Source organism: Tilletiaria anomala (assembly GCF_000711695.1).
Source record: "Tilletiaria anomala UBC 951 chromosome Unknown K437scaffold_33, whole genome shotgun sequence".
In the NCBI taxonomy this organism is placed as follows: Eukaryota; Fungi; Basidiomycota; class Exobasidiomycetes; order Georgefischeriales; family Tilletiariaceae; genus Tilletiaria; species Tilletiaria anomala.
In genome coordinates this window covers 1-15,817 of record NW_013546989.1, presented here as the reverse complement: position 1 = coordinate 15,817, position 15,817 = coordinate 1, and the positions used below count along the sequence as shown (strand labels likewise).

General features: G+C 52.0%; 4 protein-coding genes across 4 annotated transcripts; 2 read left to right on the top strand and 2 right to left on the bottom strand.

The window, feature by feature from the left end:
* The first annotated feature begins 309 nt into the window (after positions 1-309).
* Positions 310-2,397, top strand: K437DRAFT_234978 (putative GLR1-glutathione reductase). The gene is made up of 3 exons (XM_013388184.1): positions 310-914; positions 979-2,200; positions 2,269-2,397. Exons 1-3 carry the CDS (start codon positions 755-757, stop codon positions 2,348-2,350), a joined length of 1,464 nt encoding a protein of 487 aa, XP_013243638.1. The 5' UTR covers positions 310-754; the 3' UTR covers positions 2,351-2,397.
* K437DRAFT_246275 (amino acid transporter) lies at positions 2,328-4,642 on the bottom strand. Its single transcript, XM_013388183.1, has 6 exons — positions 4,063-4,642; positions 3,928-3,993; positions 3,694-3,863; positions 3,573-3,623; positions 2,609-3,495; positions 2,328-2,543 (listed from the first exon to the last, which is right to left on the bottom strand). Exons 1-6 carry the CDS (start codon positions 4,357-4,359, stop codon positions 2,476-2,478), a joined length of 1,539 nt encoding a protein of 512 aa, XP_013243637.1. The 5' UTR covers positions 4,360-4,642; the 3' UTR covers positions 2,328-2,475.
* Positions 4,643-4,844: 202 nt separating this feature from the next.
* K437DRAFT_294198 (uncharacterized protein) lies at positions 4,845-7,683 on the top strand. Its single transcript, XM_013388182.1, has 4 exons — positions 4,845-5,970; positions 6,039-6,667; positions 6,734-7,234; positions 7,301-7,683. The coding sequence occupies exons 1-4, from the start codon at positions 4,986-4,988 to the stop codon at positions 7,676-7,678; spliced, it is 2,493 nt and encodes an 830-aa protein (XP_013243636.1). The 5' UTR covers positions 4,845-4,985; the 3' UTR covers positions 7,679-7,683.
* On the bottom strand, positions 7,646-10,135 carry K437DRAFT_246271 (alpha/beta-hydrolase). The gene is made up of 8 exons (XM_013388181.1): positions 9,580-10,135; positions 9,353-9,521; positions 9,264-9,275; positions 9,048-9,207; positions 8,858-8,985; positions 8,427-8,793; positions 8,031-8,365; positions 7,646-7,960 (listed from the first exon to the last, which is right to left on the bottom strand). The coding sequence occupies exons 1-8, from the start codon at positions 9,926-9,928 to the stop codon at positions 7,687-7,689; spliced, it is 1,794 nt and encodes a 597-aa protein (XP_013243635.1). The 5' UTR covers positions 9,929-10,135; the 3' UTR covers positions 7,646-7,686.
* Between the last annotated feature and the right edge of the window lie 5,682 nt (positions 10,136-15,817).

Genomic DNA, 15,817 nt, shown 5'->3' with positions numbered 1-15,817 from the left:
ACTTAAGAGGCCCATGTATGTTTTTGCACCACCAGCTGCCTTCTTCTGCTTGTGGCAGACGTGCGAACCCTTTGTCCAGAGCAATTGGAAAGGATGGGTGAGGTTGCGCACTGCGGCAAAGGAGAAGGTGATGAATTGCGTTGTGTTGTGCGTCGGTCAAGGCGTGCTTCGAGATCCGGACTTTAGCTGGCGCCGCCGCGTCGCCCACCAGTCCCCGGCGATTTTCTCAATTCGGATCCCTCCGCTCGGCCTTTGATGGCATCCGCCCGTCTTTATATCGTCGCGCCATCGTCATTCGAGGCTGCGCTTCCTTGCTGTGATGATATATATAGTTCCTCATCGATCTATGCACTTCCTCCTTCGGACGTCCGGTTGACTTGAATACACACGGACCCCTCGAACGTCGAAGCGCACGAACGTCACATTTGCCGGCAAGCATACAGCTACTATTCCGGTCTTGCTCTTCGTGGAAGTCCGCCTTCACTCCATCGTCAAGCTGGCGACCCTCCAAACTACAACGCGCACGTCGTCTCGCGCAATTTCCCGCGTGTTCCCTCAGCTGCAGCTGCGACGAGCTGCTGCCAGGCGATCCATCGGTACAACAGCAGCCCTCTCGAGCGCAGCCCAACCGCCTGCTGCCAAGGTGTCGATCGACCGCACAGCTAACAAGGCCCAGCCAGCCCAGCGGATCTCCCTCGCTGTTGCGCATCTCTCCGGCCTCTCCCGTAATATCTCTTCCACCTCAAGAGCCAATATGCCGCCTGTACCACAACCTAAATCAGAGCACTACGATGTCATCGTCATCGGAGGTGGCTCTGGCGCCATGGGTATGGGTCGCAGGGCTGCTTCGTACGGCGCCAAGGTGGCTCTCATTGAGATGGATGGTCGCCTCGGTGGCACCTGTGTCAATGTCGGTGAGTTACAGAACACATGTCTGATCAGGCCTGTTCGAGCTGACCCACCACAATCTTGCGCCAGGATGCGTGCCCAAGAAGCTCATGTGGCACGCTGCCGACACGGCAGAGGCCATCAAGAGCGCCAGCGAATATGGCTTTGGCGAGACAGTCCCCAAGATGGAGTCCCCAAAGTTCGACTGGAACTACTTTGCTGAAAAGCGAGATGCATACGTCAAGCGTCTCAACGGTATCTACGATCGCAACCTTGAAAATGACAAGGTCGAGTATATTTCAGGATACGCCAAATTGATTGGTAACAAGAAGGTCGAGATTTCCTTGCGTGGCGAAGACGGCGAATTCAATGCGGGCAAGCACACCATCTCGGCGGACCACATCGCCATTGCCGTTGGCGGGAGGCCGACTATTCCTTCGGAAAAAGACATTCCTGGCGCGAGCTTGGGCATCGACTCGGACGGCTTCTTTGCCCTGCGCGAGCAGCCGAAGCGCGTCGCCGTCGTCGGTGCAGGATACATTGCTGTCGAGCTTGCCGGAGTCTTCAACACGCTCGGTAGTGAGACCCATTTGCTTATCCGCGGGGAAAAGTTCTTACGTGCCTTCGACCCAGTCCTAAGTGATACCCTTCAAGAGTACATGGCCCAGACTGGGCTCAATGTGCACCAGAAGACCAATGTGAAGAAGGTCACCGGCACAAAAGGCGGCCCTCTTACACTGGAGCTTGACACAGGAAAGATGCTCGAGGTCGATTGCCTGCTCTGGGCCATCGGGCGTTACGCGAACACCGAAGGCCTCGGCCTCGACGCCGAAGGCATCAAGACAGCCAAGGATGGATCCATCGTCGTCGACAAGTACCAGAACACCAATGTGCCGGGTATCTACGCCGTCGGTGATGTCATAGGCAAGGCGCTCCTCACGCCGGTCGCCATCGCTGCCGGTCGACGTCTCTCGAATCGACTGCTCGGCAAGCCAGAAATGAAAGACGATCATCTGGAGTACGAAAATATCCCCACTGCCATTTTCTCTCATCCACCTTGCGGGACTGTCGGCCTGTCGGAGGCCCAGGCAGTAGAAAAGTACGGCAAGGACAACGTCTTTGTCTATCAGACACGCTTCACCAACATGTACTTTGGCATGCTAGAGCACAAAGAGCCGACCGTCTTCAAGCTGGTCGTCACCGGGAAGGAGGAAAAAATCGTCGGCATCCACATCGTCGGCGTTGGCAGTGACGAAATGATCCAGCCGCTCGGCATCACAGTCAAGATGGGTGCTACCAAAAAAGATTTCGAGTGAGTTCCTGCGTAGAGATCATATTCCGCGCCATTGCTAACCGCGTGCGGCTCTTGCTTGCGCGCAGCGATACCGTCGCTGTCCACCCTTCCAGCGCAGAGGAACTCGTCACAATCCAGCCATCAGCGCGTAGGAATGCCCAGGTTTAGGAGATCATGTAGACTACATTTTGAATCAGGTGCGGCATTCGGATGCATTTAATGTGGATCGCCTCCGGTATGCTGGGGGCACATGGCGATCCAAGGGAGATGAAATACTTGCTTGTGATCTATCTCTACTCATGTGGGTCGACTGCGATCCTAATGCTACGAGGTAGAGGTGGTCCAAGAAGTCGCCAAGCAGCTGCGGAGGAGGCAGGCGCATTGTCAACACAACAAGAATATCAACGCGTGGAAAGGGACATGTACCTGCGCCGATGAGAAGGATGCACAAGCCACATGCCGGCGCGGCCCAGTATGGAAGTGACGACGTTGTGTGAGATGGCGGCGCCCAAGGAATGATAACCATCCAGACTGCAATCGCCGCGAAAATGAATGCAAACGGGTTCCAGCAGCGGAACACCTCCTTCGAAATGCTCGCCGTTTCCCAAGCTCGCGCCCTCATGGCAAAAAGACCGAGCGTGATGGCCAAATAGAAGACCTCTACGGTGTAGCCTTCAATGTCGAGAATGAGCCCGTACGCGATCTTCCCCGGCGGCGGCAAGACAATGGTCAGCATTGCTGGAAGCCAATGCACACACAGAGCAATTAGCGGCGAATTGCGCGGCCACTTAGACGCGACCTGCGCAGGAAGAATTCCTTCGCGTGCGATCTCGACGAGGACCCTTGACGCGGTGTAGGTGATGGTAATAACGTTACCGAGCGCGCTCATCGCTATGCAAAGGCATGCGACTTTCTCCGCCAAGGAGCCGAAAACTTTCTTTGCAAAAAGGCCAGCCACTGCGATCGTCTTGGTGAGCTCGTCTTTTGGTATGGCGCTAAAGTAAGCGACGTTGACAAGCAGATAAAGCACAGTGCAGAGAGAGAGACCTAGAAGAGAGCTGCGGACCATTGTGCGACGGGCGTCCCTGACCTCGCCCAGTACGAAAGACGCATTGGTCCATCCACTGAAGCTGTTAAATGTCTTGAAAAGCGCAGACGCCCAAAGAGCTCCACTCATGTGTGTACCTTCAAACAGCTTGTTGGGCTGCAAATTTGTGCCTGGGTTCTGTATTCTTGTGTGTCCTGTTAACACGGCCACGCCTACGAGCACCACAATGGTCAATATGACCACCTTGAGCGCCGTGACGGTGTTCCTGGACGAAGACAACCAGTGGTCGAGCGTCAAACTTCAAGTGTAGAACGAATCTCACTGCTCAGATGAGGCGCTCACATGATATGCAGTCCAAGTTGTGGAAAGAGGCCATGCATCAGGCAAATGGTGCTGTTGTTCCAATGAGATGGGAAAAAATCAGCTTTCGCAGGGCGATGATATATAGTTGCTAGATCCTTACGTCAATGCCGCCACTGCAATGCCTTTTTGGAGCGCTGGCCCCGCGTCCAAAGCAAACGCATCTTGCATATTGCTACTGAAAATGACGCATGCTGACGGTGTCGCGCCGAGCAATAGGGCCCGTGCGGCAAAGACGTAGGCAGTGAGACCAGGTGGCTGAGGATATGCTTTCTGAAAGTGTGGTTGGAACGGTCACCTTACTGCCTCGGATTTTGGTCATTGACTGAACACGTACTTCAAGGTACACCTTGTCGCCACCATTCATAGGATAGTGCGTTGCCCACTCCAACCAAACAAAAAGCTGTAGTATATACAGCTCAAGAGTAAGTATCACACATCGGGAGGACGGGGTTGCCTGTGACGAACTCACGCCGCAAAAGGCAGCCAGCGCGCCGATGCACCAGCAGAGAAGAGATGCGCCAACGGATCCGACAGAGTCGGCAATGACGCCAGGCGTCGAGAAGATACCTGCACCTACTATCCGCCCGACGACGAGTGCGGTAGCGCTCCAGAAACCCAGAAGTGGGATTGTCCCTGCATTTGCATCGTAAGCTTGCTCGATGGCTGGCAAGGACTGGCCAGACAAACCCGTCGCCGTGTCCCTATCATCATGAGATGTTAGACTCTGAAGCAAAGGCGTAGCCTCTAGGACCGCGTGGCCCGCCATACTGAGAAATGCCACCAGAGAAGGCTATATCTCGCGTCCTGGAGGTTTTAAGTCTTGTTGCAAGGGGTGGAGACAGGGGCCATCGTTTCGTCCTTATCTTGCTGCTATTAACCAGAGAGGTTTACCTATCTGCTCTTTGGTCGACTCTGACGATGGCCGCTATCCCGCGTATGCATGATTCCTTCCAGCCCGACAAGGAGTAACTGTTTAATAACGAGCCATTCCATCATTGCAGCCAATACATCAATTCTAGTCTTTGGCTCTTTGGCCGATACGACACCTGATAGGTTTGACGCAGATAGATGCTTACGGTGTTATGAGGATGCATATCGGTCATCAACCCACAATGTATGTTCGGCGACTTTTCGATTCTGGAAGAGACCGATGCTAGTAGAAAGTTGGCGAACAATTTTTTCTGGCAGAGAATCGAATCAATCAAGGAGGGCTCTTCGTGGACAACAGCTACCTTCACTCGCCCAATGGGCTGACCGACTATTGCCTATTCAACGTCCATTGGTATCGTCCCCTGCCATTGATTGCGACCTTAGATACAACTGCGACTTCAGTGACACTTCAGGCACCTCCTGCTGCTCGAAGTGGTCTGGAGCTCGTGGAGGGAGGCAAAAATGTCCAGTGTCAGCGTCGCACCGCCAAGCTTGGTCCTCCACCGCCGTCACCAAGGAGCAGCCCAGCTCCTTTGTGGGGCATGTTTTCGCTGCGAAGAGACTGACAGCTCATCTTTACACCGCTCATCAACGCGGGCAACTCCCAAGAGGGCTCGTAGTTTGGGTTGCTACGCCGTCCAAGGGCAGGCTGTTACCCTGTTCAATCCCGAGGACAGCCGCTTCAGCCCTCTGCGAACGTTTCCACTTGATTCTTCCGAAACATTGACTGCAGCACCACTAGTTCTCATCACCTCTCATGGGAAACAGGCAGCAGGGTCGACACAGGCAGGCGATCTGGCGCCAGAAAAGAGTCCTGCTCGAAAAGGAAAGCAGCAACGAGTCAAGGTCGTGCTGTGTGTTGATGACGGCTCCCGGGTGCAAATTCGCATACATTCTTTCACATTCTTGGGGAAGACCCTGGCTGAAACCGAAAATCTGGACCATGCGAGCCATGACTACAGCACGCAAAGTGTCGTCAGCGCTGAGCGCATTTCTTCCTTGCTACTGCTGAGCGCAAGGCATGTGCTGTGTCGCACCGATCAAGCCGTGTACAAGCTTTTCGATATCGATCAGCCCTCCAGGCCCCCCTCCGATCTGGAGAACCAAGAGCCTCTCAGTGGAGAAACTGTCGTGCTGGAAGAGTCCATCGTGGTGCTTGGAGATGTCGACTCCTCCATGCACTTGATTACCATTGTGGCGCAAAGCGACTTTCGCTTGAACACCAAAAGTCGTCAAAAGCGAGGCAGGGCTGATCGGGTGACCAAAGATTGCCATACAAGCGGTGGTCTGCAAAATGCCGCCATTCAAATTCGGACCTTGCATCAACCGCCAGAGAATGAATGCTCGATAGGACTGACCATCGTCAACTCCCGCCAAGTAGCATGCAACCTTTCTGAAGTGGCGGTTGCGGCATCAGTTCACAGGTCTGGGGTTATCAGCATCCTGAGTGAGTAGCAGCTTGGAAGAACGCGAGGGGTTCGGCCATGTTCCTTACAATCTTGCATACCCTTTCAGGCCAAAGCAGCATTCACACTGCGCGACTTCAGCTCGATGACAATGACGAGCTGCGCTTGGATTGGCAGGCTATCCGGTGGTCAGAGAAACTGGATGCAAAACCTCAAAGAGGAGCGAGCCTACTATCACTCAATGCTTCTTTTCTGCTGTGCAACACATGGGCGCCGGGAGGTCAGGCGTGCTCTTCCGTTTGGGACGTGGAGCTGGGAATACTTGTCGCAAGTACAACTTGGCCGCTGATGGGCTCTTCCTCGGCAAATTCAGCGGGCCCTCATCAATGCCGTCTCTCCGCACTTCGCTTGCCGGGAGACAAGGTGTTGGTGGAATGCAGTAAAGAAATTGACACTACAGGGCTGGAGTCTGCAATTCAGCTGCTTGCGACCAGGGTGCCAGAAGAGAGTAGTATAAAGACGGCTCTCGACGCGATTGCTGTTGGTGATCTGGTCATCGAGACAGCCAGTGCGGGCGAGGCACCCTTAGACGGTAAGCAAAGTGCTATTTTAACCACTCTTTTAGGCTTTGCGGAGGCGAAGGACGCTACCGGTCTGGACGATGCGTTCAGCCGATGGCTGACAGAACAAGGAATTTCGGCTGCAATCGTCCAATCTGCCAAGCGTGATAAGGGTCCTGTGAGTGCAGTCTTGGTCCCGAAACCATGACCATGGGGGACATGAAGGCTGACAGCACGATTGCAGGTCCCACCGGCCCTACTGCACCCTGGATTTGCAGCTGCCTGTCTCCACGCTTCGCTTCAGTCAGAACCGCCGGCGGAGAGGACTATTCGCGCTTTGCTTGCCTTTCGCGTAGTCCGTGGAATTATGCCGTTGTCAGGCGATAAAGTTCACGTGCTACCTCTCCTCGCAGAGCGATGTACAACTCCAACGACCTGTCAGGCGATTCGCGACGTGCTAGATCTCTCTGAGGCAGACGCAGTTCGCTCGCTGGGCGAAATACTGCGTCATAACAGTTCTACCACAGATGGAGCCGATAGCGGAACGCAGGAAGCGCTCCTTGTTATCGAAGCTATTGCTAAGGCGTCCTTCAATCGGTCAAAGCTGCGCGTTGCTTTCGCCTCTGAATTTGCAGATCGGTCGTCCAGGCTGAAGCTCATTGCCACACTCTCGGACGCGTTTCGTGGCGCGCTCTTGTCTCCGTCCCCATCTGCAAACACTGGACGAGCCAATGCAACAAATGCGGTAAGCCCTACGGACCCATTCCTCTCCAAATGTGTAAGATGTTCCTGACAAACTGCCTATTTGTAGCCGTCTCCGCAGTTTGCCACCATCGTCCAAGACGTGGTAGATGTGCTCTTTCCCGCATTCATCTCGGGACAGATGCCAGCCAGCAGTCTACTTCAGCTCAATCGCCGCATAAGTGACGAGGTTTCGCTCAGCATCGCTTTGCAGTCTCTTCGGGGCCCAACTTCTGCCTTTAAACAAATGGAGACCGACAAGCGGAGAGCTCTTGCAGAGTCAGGCGTTCACAAGAACGGATCCAAGCAAAGCTTGAAAGTGCCTTCGGCGGTTACACAGACGGGCGGTGGACTACGCGGCGCTTCAGAGAAGCTCAGTAAGCGCGCTGCAGCGGCGAAAGCATCAGCTAGCTATGGACCTTACACCATAGATCGTATTTTGCTATGAATCACATGCTATCGCTCTTGCCGCTCGTCGTGAATGACAAATCGCTCCTCTTCGAGCTTGCCAAGCTGTTGGCTGCGACGTGCATCGGCTTCATCTTCGACGTCTGCATTCTCTACTAGACGATCTAGCTCCATGTCTGCCCCACTGTCTATGCTTATGCCTCTGGACCCAGGCGCTTGGTATGTGCCTTGCTTCCGTGCGGCTCTTCGCAGGCGGAGAATGATGCAGGAGCCAATGACGAGCATGAGAAGGAGGATCACAAGCGCCGCGCTCCCGGCTTGGCTACGAGCAGACATTTGTCAGGAAAAGGCGCAGATCGGACCCCTCTTGTGGAAAATTGCGCTTGACTCACTAGTACGCTTCCCACTTTGCATCCAACGCTGCTTGCTCGGTCGACTTACTTCCTGGAATGACAGACACATCGTGACCTGCAGCTCCGCCGATGACCAATTCTCGTCCGGCGTCATTGCCCAATCGGCTTGGAATGCGAGCGGATGGACCAGCAGCGCTGAGCAGATCTACATTCATCCAGCGTAGCATCATGTCATGAGACACGATAGGGACGTCATAGCCGACCATATGCGAGGCCCCGGCAACAGAGACGTAAGTCAAATTGCGCTCAGTGCGCCACGACCCTGCTACAGTTTCATTGACGTACCACTGCTGTGCAGCAGTGGAGGCGGCTGACTGTAATAGGAATTAATTTGTTAGTCCTCTTGCCCTCCGCCGTCAAGAGAAAATCTCTCACCGAGAAGCCACGCCGACCATTCCACTCTAGATTGTCGATCATGCGCTCCAAACCGATGTGGTTACAAATTAGATCTTGGTCCCCAGCGAAGATCAATACCTGGATATTGTGTTCGAGCAGTCCAGGAATAATTGTGACAGCAGCATCTTCGGTGTCTGATGACAGTGCTGAGCCGACGCGTTTATTGCATTCAATCCATGCCTCAGGTTTTTGTTTTTCGTTCACATTGAATGCTTTCCTGACGTCCTGTCGATGAAGAAAATCATAGGTTGCGTGCAGGTTGGGCGGCCAATTCATGCCGCACTCAGGCATGGTATCTGCCAATCGTACGTCGTAGATGTTGATGCACATTGCTTGACCACCGCTCCTTGGAACGTCCGGCGTTTCAATACGTCTGTGGAGCAAGTGATAGAGGAAAACGAAGAACTTACATATCCTTGGTGAGATCAATGACCTGAGGGAGTAAGCTTTCGCAAAATGGGATGTTCCTTGGATTTCCTGGAGTCTTGCGCATCATTTCTTGACACTTAACAAAGCTGGCCATCGCAGCATTGTATTCCTGTCAAGCAATTGGCTTCGTCAATTTTGAGCTAGCAGGCACCAGATGTGCATAACGATTACCTTTCCTCCCTTTTGCCACACATTCCTTTCAACGAGCAGGTCAATTTCAGACCCGTATTGGGAGCGTGGATCAATGAACCCATTGCCAATCGCGATCCCTTTAAGATCGACCGGAGATGAGCCCCCGGCTTGTACAAGTGATCTTGCAGTGTAAGGGATGCTGGATAGGACGTCAGCACACGGCTTTGTGACGGATGTGAGGCCTGCTTTATTCACTACTGTCCAGCGCTAGCGAATATTGGGGAGGGAAACTTTATCAGGCACAACCCGGAACAAGGCAAATTCTCTTGAGAATGGATGCTCACAAAGATTCTCCTACGATATAGGCATCTGCGCCATTACCACGTTTGTACTCTGGGAAAACTTCCACGAAGCGCTCCAAAAAATATTTGACTTCGTCCGCAGCCTGAGATAATGTGCTTGCGTATGCATTGGTGGAGACATATGAAAACCCGGTTCCCACAGGTTGATCAACTGCAAGAAATTTGGCGTGAGCAGAAACACTAAGCATTTCGTGCGCGGAAGGATTCACGATAGAGCACGTCCACGTATTCATTCCAAGCACCTCCTTCCTGTGCCCATTCCAGGCCTGTGCCATCGGCCTTGGTCCTCCAGGCACCGATTTCCATCATAACTCCATCAAAGCTAGAGCATCCTGGCCCACCATTCATCCATAAAAGCAGTCTCCGCTTGTCCGCCGTATGTTTAGCTTTGTGCAGCATGAAGTAGATGTGCGCATTGTCCCCGGCCCGCGCCGGAGGGCGAGCAGGGAGATCGCCCGCATAGATTTGAAATTTCTCCAGAGCATCCGGCAGGGTGGGCACTGATGAGACCCAAAAGTCTGCCGCTGAAGCGGACGGAATCGCTCGTGGCGAGGCCATCTTCCACAATCCACCTGGTTGCTAGGAGTTGCTAGTATCGTTGCCGTTGTCGTTGTCGCTGGATGATAGAAGTATTGTCGAGCGTAATTTTCAGCGTAGCCCCTTGGTTACCAAGAACTTCAGCGCAACGGACGGCACAGCGTTCAATGACGCCAGCATGCATGCGCGTCTTTGCAGGACACCATCCAATAACCAAAGGCCCAAGACAATGCAAGTCATGTGGATTCACATTTCGCGCAGAGAGTGCGACAACATCATTCAGTAGCGTGAGTGGAGCAGAAGCGAGACGTAAACGACACCGAAGGCCGATTACATAAACATTTACAGATTATATTCAGACTGTCTAGTTTTGGCGACGCAATCGAAAATTGACCCCATCCCAGACCATTCACTTCATCTACTTGTGCACAAGTAGAAATCCTACTTGAATTCCAAAGGATAGCCAGGCCCTGAAGTACCAGCAACGCTCTACGAAGCGAATGGGCTAAATTCTGACACACCAGGCGATTCCGACGCCCCGCTCGTGCCACCTCGGCGACATGATCAAAGCATTTGCGGGATCAAGAGATTGGTTAATCTCGCTCTCACAGCAATCCTCTGGGCCATAACAGGATCTGACAAGGCGCCAAGTGGCACATAAGATCATTGCAGATGACTATCTCGTCAATGGAAGTTTCGATCATACCCGATGCCAGGCCGACAAGGGCGCTTGAAGCACGCAGTGCACTCGCGAGCTTTGATAAGTCATTGCACCCACAATCGACTACGATTCGATGACGCTGTGCTAGAGCGCTGCCACACCGTCGACAGCAACTAACCTGCGCTTGCTTGACCAATAATGGTAAGCATCCCCAATGGGTGATACAGACGAACGGATCGGCCCTTCTGGTGAAGCTCGGACCGCCCTCTGCCATTCTTCGCGAATGTGCATGCTCGAAGGCTACTTAACGCAATGTGCATGACTCACGATTCGAAGAGCTTCTGAAGACTCTGAACAAGCCCGTTCGTTGCAGATCCGGCTTGCGTCGCTCTTCTGATAGAAACACGTTATTTATACCACGCATTCAGGGTCTCTTTTGCAGGTATGACGCACTGGCTGACGATGGTGGAATCCATCATGCGACAACGAAAAGGCTGCCAAGCACCATTTAGCGCTGCAGGAACGAGTCTCGAATGGCAGCAACCTTGTTGATGATGATCTTAACCAGCACAATGACTCTACCATATTGGAACAAGTAGGTGGCGAAGTCCCATATGCCTGTGCCTCATGCAATCATGGTCGGAGAACAGATAAAATATAGGAGTAGGGCTTAAAAGGCAGGATTGGCCTCAATGGCACAGACAGATCTTTCACGCCCTTCTCCAGCACCTCAGTTGAAGTTAGGATCTCTTCGGAGTCGGACTGCCTCGGCTCTTACATTCGAAGGAGTCAAGTTCATTGGATATTTCCGCGACTTAGCGTTACAATACGGTACTCGGGTCGATGCTGAAGAAAGTTCGTCAGATTTGCCCCTAATGCTTTGCAATTGACCACGTGGTCAAGAGGCAGAAGGTGTTAGTTTGGCCAATTTTTTTGAAGCCGCAAAGATTGGATATTAGCTTGATTACTTCATCTTTGCTCTCGTTGCCTCCCATTTACCTGATAGAATCTTGGATCCAGGACGAGAGCTCATCCTCCCATTCTTTTCGATCCATCAATAATTCTACCGATCGGCTCGCAAAAACGTGCCTTAAAATTGAGTACGTTGTTAACTCTTGTAAGATGGCTATTGGGTGTTTTTCAGTGTATGACGGGAAACCTACAAAACACTTGCCTTATCTGACTTCACTAGAGCTGATACCGACTACTTGGCCTTCTGCTCTTGTCACGCATTGGTAAAATTATGTCCTTTCCATTACCTATCAAGCCCCATTAATGAAAACTGTATTCGTGCCTGTCCATCATGAAAGGGGTATCAGTGGCCTTGCGCGACAAAAGCAGAAGGCCAGCTAGTTTACATCAGCTCTGGTAAAGTCACCAACGGTTCTGCAGCGTGATGAAATGGAAGTAAGGAAAACGAAGGTAATAAACATTCCATCATATTCCAGCAGGTGCAAATCGGAGGATGACCTTCAGCAGCAAGGCGAAGAAGATGGCTCTGAGATACAAATGGAATGCCGTGATAAGGGAAGGTGGGAAAGAGTGGGAACGTACAATGAGTGTGACTTGCTGCCAAGGTAGCCAGACTCTCCTTCCGACACCTAGAGGTCCCGTCTCGTTCGTCATATACACAGACTCGCGAACCTTCAATGGAATCGAATCCCATTCAGGAAACGTGTCGCTCCTGCTCGTAATAGCAGCATTTCTCCGAGTATGCAGTGGTAAATGTACATTCGGAAGAATATCTAACATTTGGAAATATCATACCCAGCGTGAGTCCGGAGTCTTGGAGCGGATTAAGCCCAACGTATAAAGCCAATGCCTTTGTGTTTCAAGTGAGGGTTATCTGTCGCATTCATGTCAGCTGTGATGATGAACTAGCTAAGGGTTCGACAGGAGTAGTTAATTTGGGTCCGTCGCATTGGTTGTTTTGTTAAGGAAATGTTTCAACGCGTTGGATTGACATGAACGGCTGTTGCGTCAATTAGACTGAAATATTCCACCTTGAGAGCTACGACCTAATATTTAAATGAGTGTTCGTACCGTTGCACATCAATATTGTTCCCTTAAGGCGTTGGTTCACTCTAGCACTGGTGGACAAGGTCATAGCCTCTCATTAGAATCTTCGGTTCCTTGCGGACTCGAATTATGGCTGCACTCGGTACTTAAGATAAAATTGATGAGCAGAAAATTGGAATAAATCGTCTGAAGAGTCTCAAGTGATGGAATATTGACCGGGTACTGTGCTGCCAAACCGTGGAGATAGATAGTACCTTGTCCCACATTGTGTTCGTGACCCTCGCATCAGTGTGGAGTATATGGTCGGCGAGCCGTCCAGTAGTTATGTTCTTGGTACCTTGCGAGAATTCATTTATTCTGGATCTAGTGGTGCCTCACAAGGATGATAAGTAGTGGGAAATGCCACTTGATATAGTGGGGCAAATTGATATTTTGCAACTTTCTTTGTTTCGGGCATCGAAACGCGAGCGCATCTCGTTTGCGGTTGAGACTAGAGCGGGCCAAGAGGGGTGTTGAGTGATTCGTTATGCACAGTGGCAACGGGCACAAGTGCGGTTAGGTCCCCCGATCAACTCGGGCTAATCAGATGGCAGATGAATGGTGTTGGAGTTATCAAATAATCTTTTTGGGCCGCACATGCACGTTCAAGATACAAAGTGGCCATCTGAGCCCCGATGGTGCTCTGCAAATGTCGGATGTCAATTTGGTTTCATTGCTCATGCGCGAGACTCTACTCGTTCATTGTTCTTCTCTCACTCCTCCCATGTACCCCTCCGCGCCTGCTACCTTTGCGTCTTAATACTTTCAGTTCTCACACGTATCGAAGGTATCGCTTGCTTTGACTAAGATTAGGTGCTCTGACTTCTTGTTGCTCTCTACCCTTCACTAACTCTGGACACTGTGCTCGGCTCCGTATGTACCCACAAGTTGCTGGCGTTTACACGCAGTTACAGTAACCTATTTCTTGCGCTCAAACATTCTATGAAGGTTGATGGTATTCTATCGGCTGTATGGCTCCAACATGCGTTGCCATGCGCCACTCTGTTGGCCAACACGTCCGCGCTGCCGCTGCTCCTGCACATCAGCAGGTTTCAAGTCGAAGGGCCGGCTCCTGATGCACGGTTGCGGTGATGACACTGTAATCATTAGCCGTCAAGACTGCGAGGTTGCTACTGATCGTACCTGTGTGTGTGCTCTGTTGGCCTTCACCAATGGTGAGGAGGAGATCGGCTGAAGGGTAATGTCAAGCGTACTTTGCCAGCCCTGACGTACTTGCCGTAATCAGTAAACGCTCTCGCGCAGACGCAATTGCTTGCCAACCGAGCACTGCAATCTAGCGGGTGGTTTGAGGTAGACTTCCTCCTCACACTTGTAGTAAAGGTAGATTGGTCTCGGTGTCTAAATGAGGGAAATGCGGATTGTTCATGGAAGCCCGGACGACTACTGTATGGAGGTGCTCAGTCGGGAAGAGGGCGCGTACGTCTCATGATACTCTCTTTTCCCTTGAACTGCGAGAAGTTCCAGGTTACTTACTAGTCTTGCTTTGTAACATTGTACGTTACTGCTGCTGTCACATTTGACTTAAATACCCATTTCTTGCCCATGGCTCGTTTGCCCGATAGCAGGTATTGCCCTAACTCGCGTTTCATTGTTCTTGAAGTTGTCGAGTTCGCTTTTGATTGTTGTCTCTTTCATTTGTCAGAGTGATCACGTCTGAAGGCTTTGTATAAGTGCAAGGTTCTGCTGAGTTGGAGGAAATATGGCCAATAAATAGGATGGTGCTACGCATCAGAACTCGTCAGGTGACATGCTGGCACAATTTGGCTGTCTCAAAGTGGGTTCTTAGCGCTCTTGTAATGATAGCCTGTTCTCGACTTGTTGCATTGGTGCCTGCGGTAGCACCAGTTGCTGTTTCTTCTCCTCACCAGGTTCGGCTGGCGTGTCTTCCGACACGGCGGCCTCAAGAATATCACTGGCAGTGCTTTCGCAGCCCGAAGTTTTGTGCTCCTTGTCAGCATGCGCGGGTCTGCCAGATATCTCGATGATCCTGACGTGTCGAAGTCTGATACGCTGCCTGAGGATGTGGGAACCTAGAAATGGTACTTCACAGTGTCGTCATACCCAGCAAAAATGGATGCGCTTTACTGCGTGCCCGTCCAATTTGTTGCCTTGCAACTCTTCATCGTGCACGATGTGAGCCATTGAGTCTATCGTGCAAAGGTGGCCGATCGATATATTGCGATTGCGCAACACGTTTCCTGGAGTTTGGGCTATCGTGCGACCATTACGGCGCAAGATCCATGCGCTCTGATTGCACATGCACGCTGTTGCAGCGCCCAAATTACACAAGTGTGACCTTTCTAGCTTCGATACACTGATGCATGCTCGGACCATGTTGAAGAAAGTCAGGTTGAGGTGTTCGGCGCGCCAATTCTGTTAAGGTGTATATAGGGTAAAACCTCGTACTGCCCACTGTGTCGTCGGTGTGGCTGCTGCACCCGCATGTGGACATACTCGCCTCTGTTGTCCAAACCTGGATCTTGATCTCCTTGCATGTATCCTTCTCTACTTGGTGGACCGAGTTCCCAATGATGTCGGTAATATTCTTGCGACCTGCCAGTGTGTGAGCCCAGACCGTATTGACCTTTCACCTGTATAGATCAAAAAATAGAGCGCGAGACCTATGTTTACCATGGGCATAGATCCAGCGATGCACTTATGCACGCTTTATGCATGTCGTGCTCTGCTGTTTTCCCTTATGGTACCACATAAGGGGCAAGGTCGCTTTTGCGAACGGACACGTCACCGGCATGACCACCTCCGGTGACAGATACGCCGTTCGCCTTGCAGCCCGCGTTTCGTGAGTCATACCCCACGTGGCCGAGGCATCAGTCTCACAGCTCACCGTCCACACCTGCATGACCTGATAGGCCGACATGCTCTGTAGTGCGATGGTGGTTCCTTGTATTACAGGGAGAGCTAGGCTTCTGTTGCCCAAACCGCTCTTATGGTAACCATGCTGTTTCCGTTGCCCAGTGGCGGCATGACAAGGACAGTGGCGAAGGCGACCCTGGACCGATCTGTTTCAAGACTGGAACAGGCACGGCAACATCATTGACAGCCATCTCAAGAATGCATTGAGTCTCCCAAGGCATGCAACGAGGCCGCATCATCGTTGGTGAAATCAAACTCGCGGAGGCCGGCGGTTATACCATGCTCGAGAAGGATGG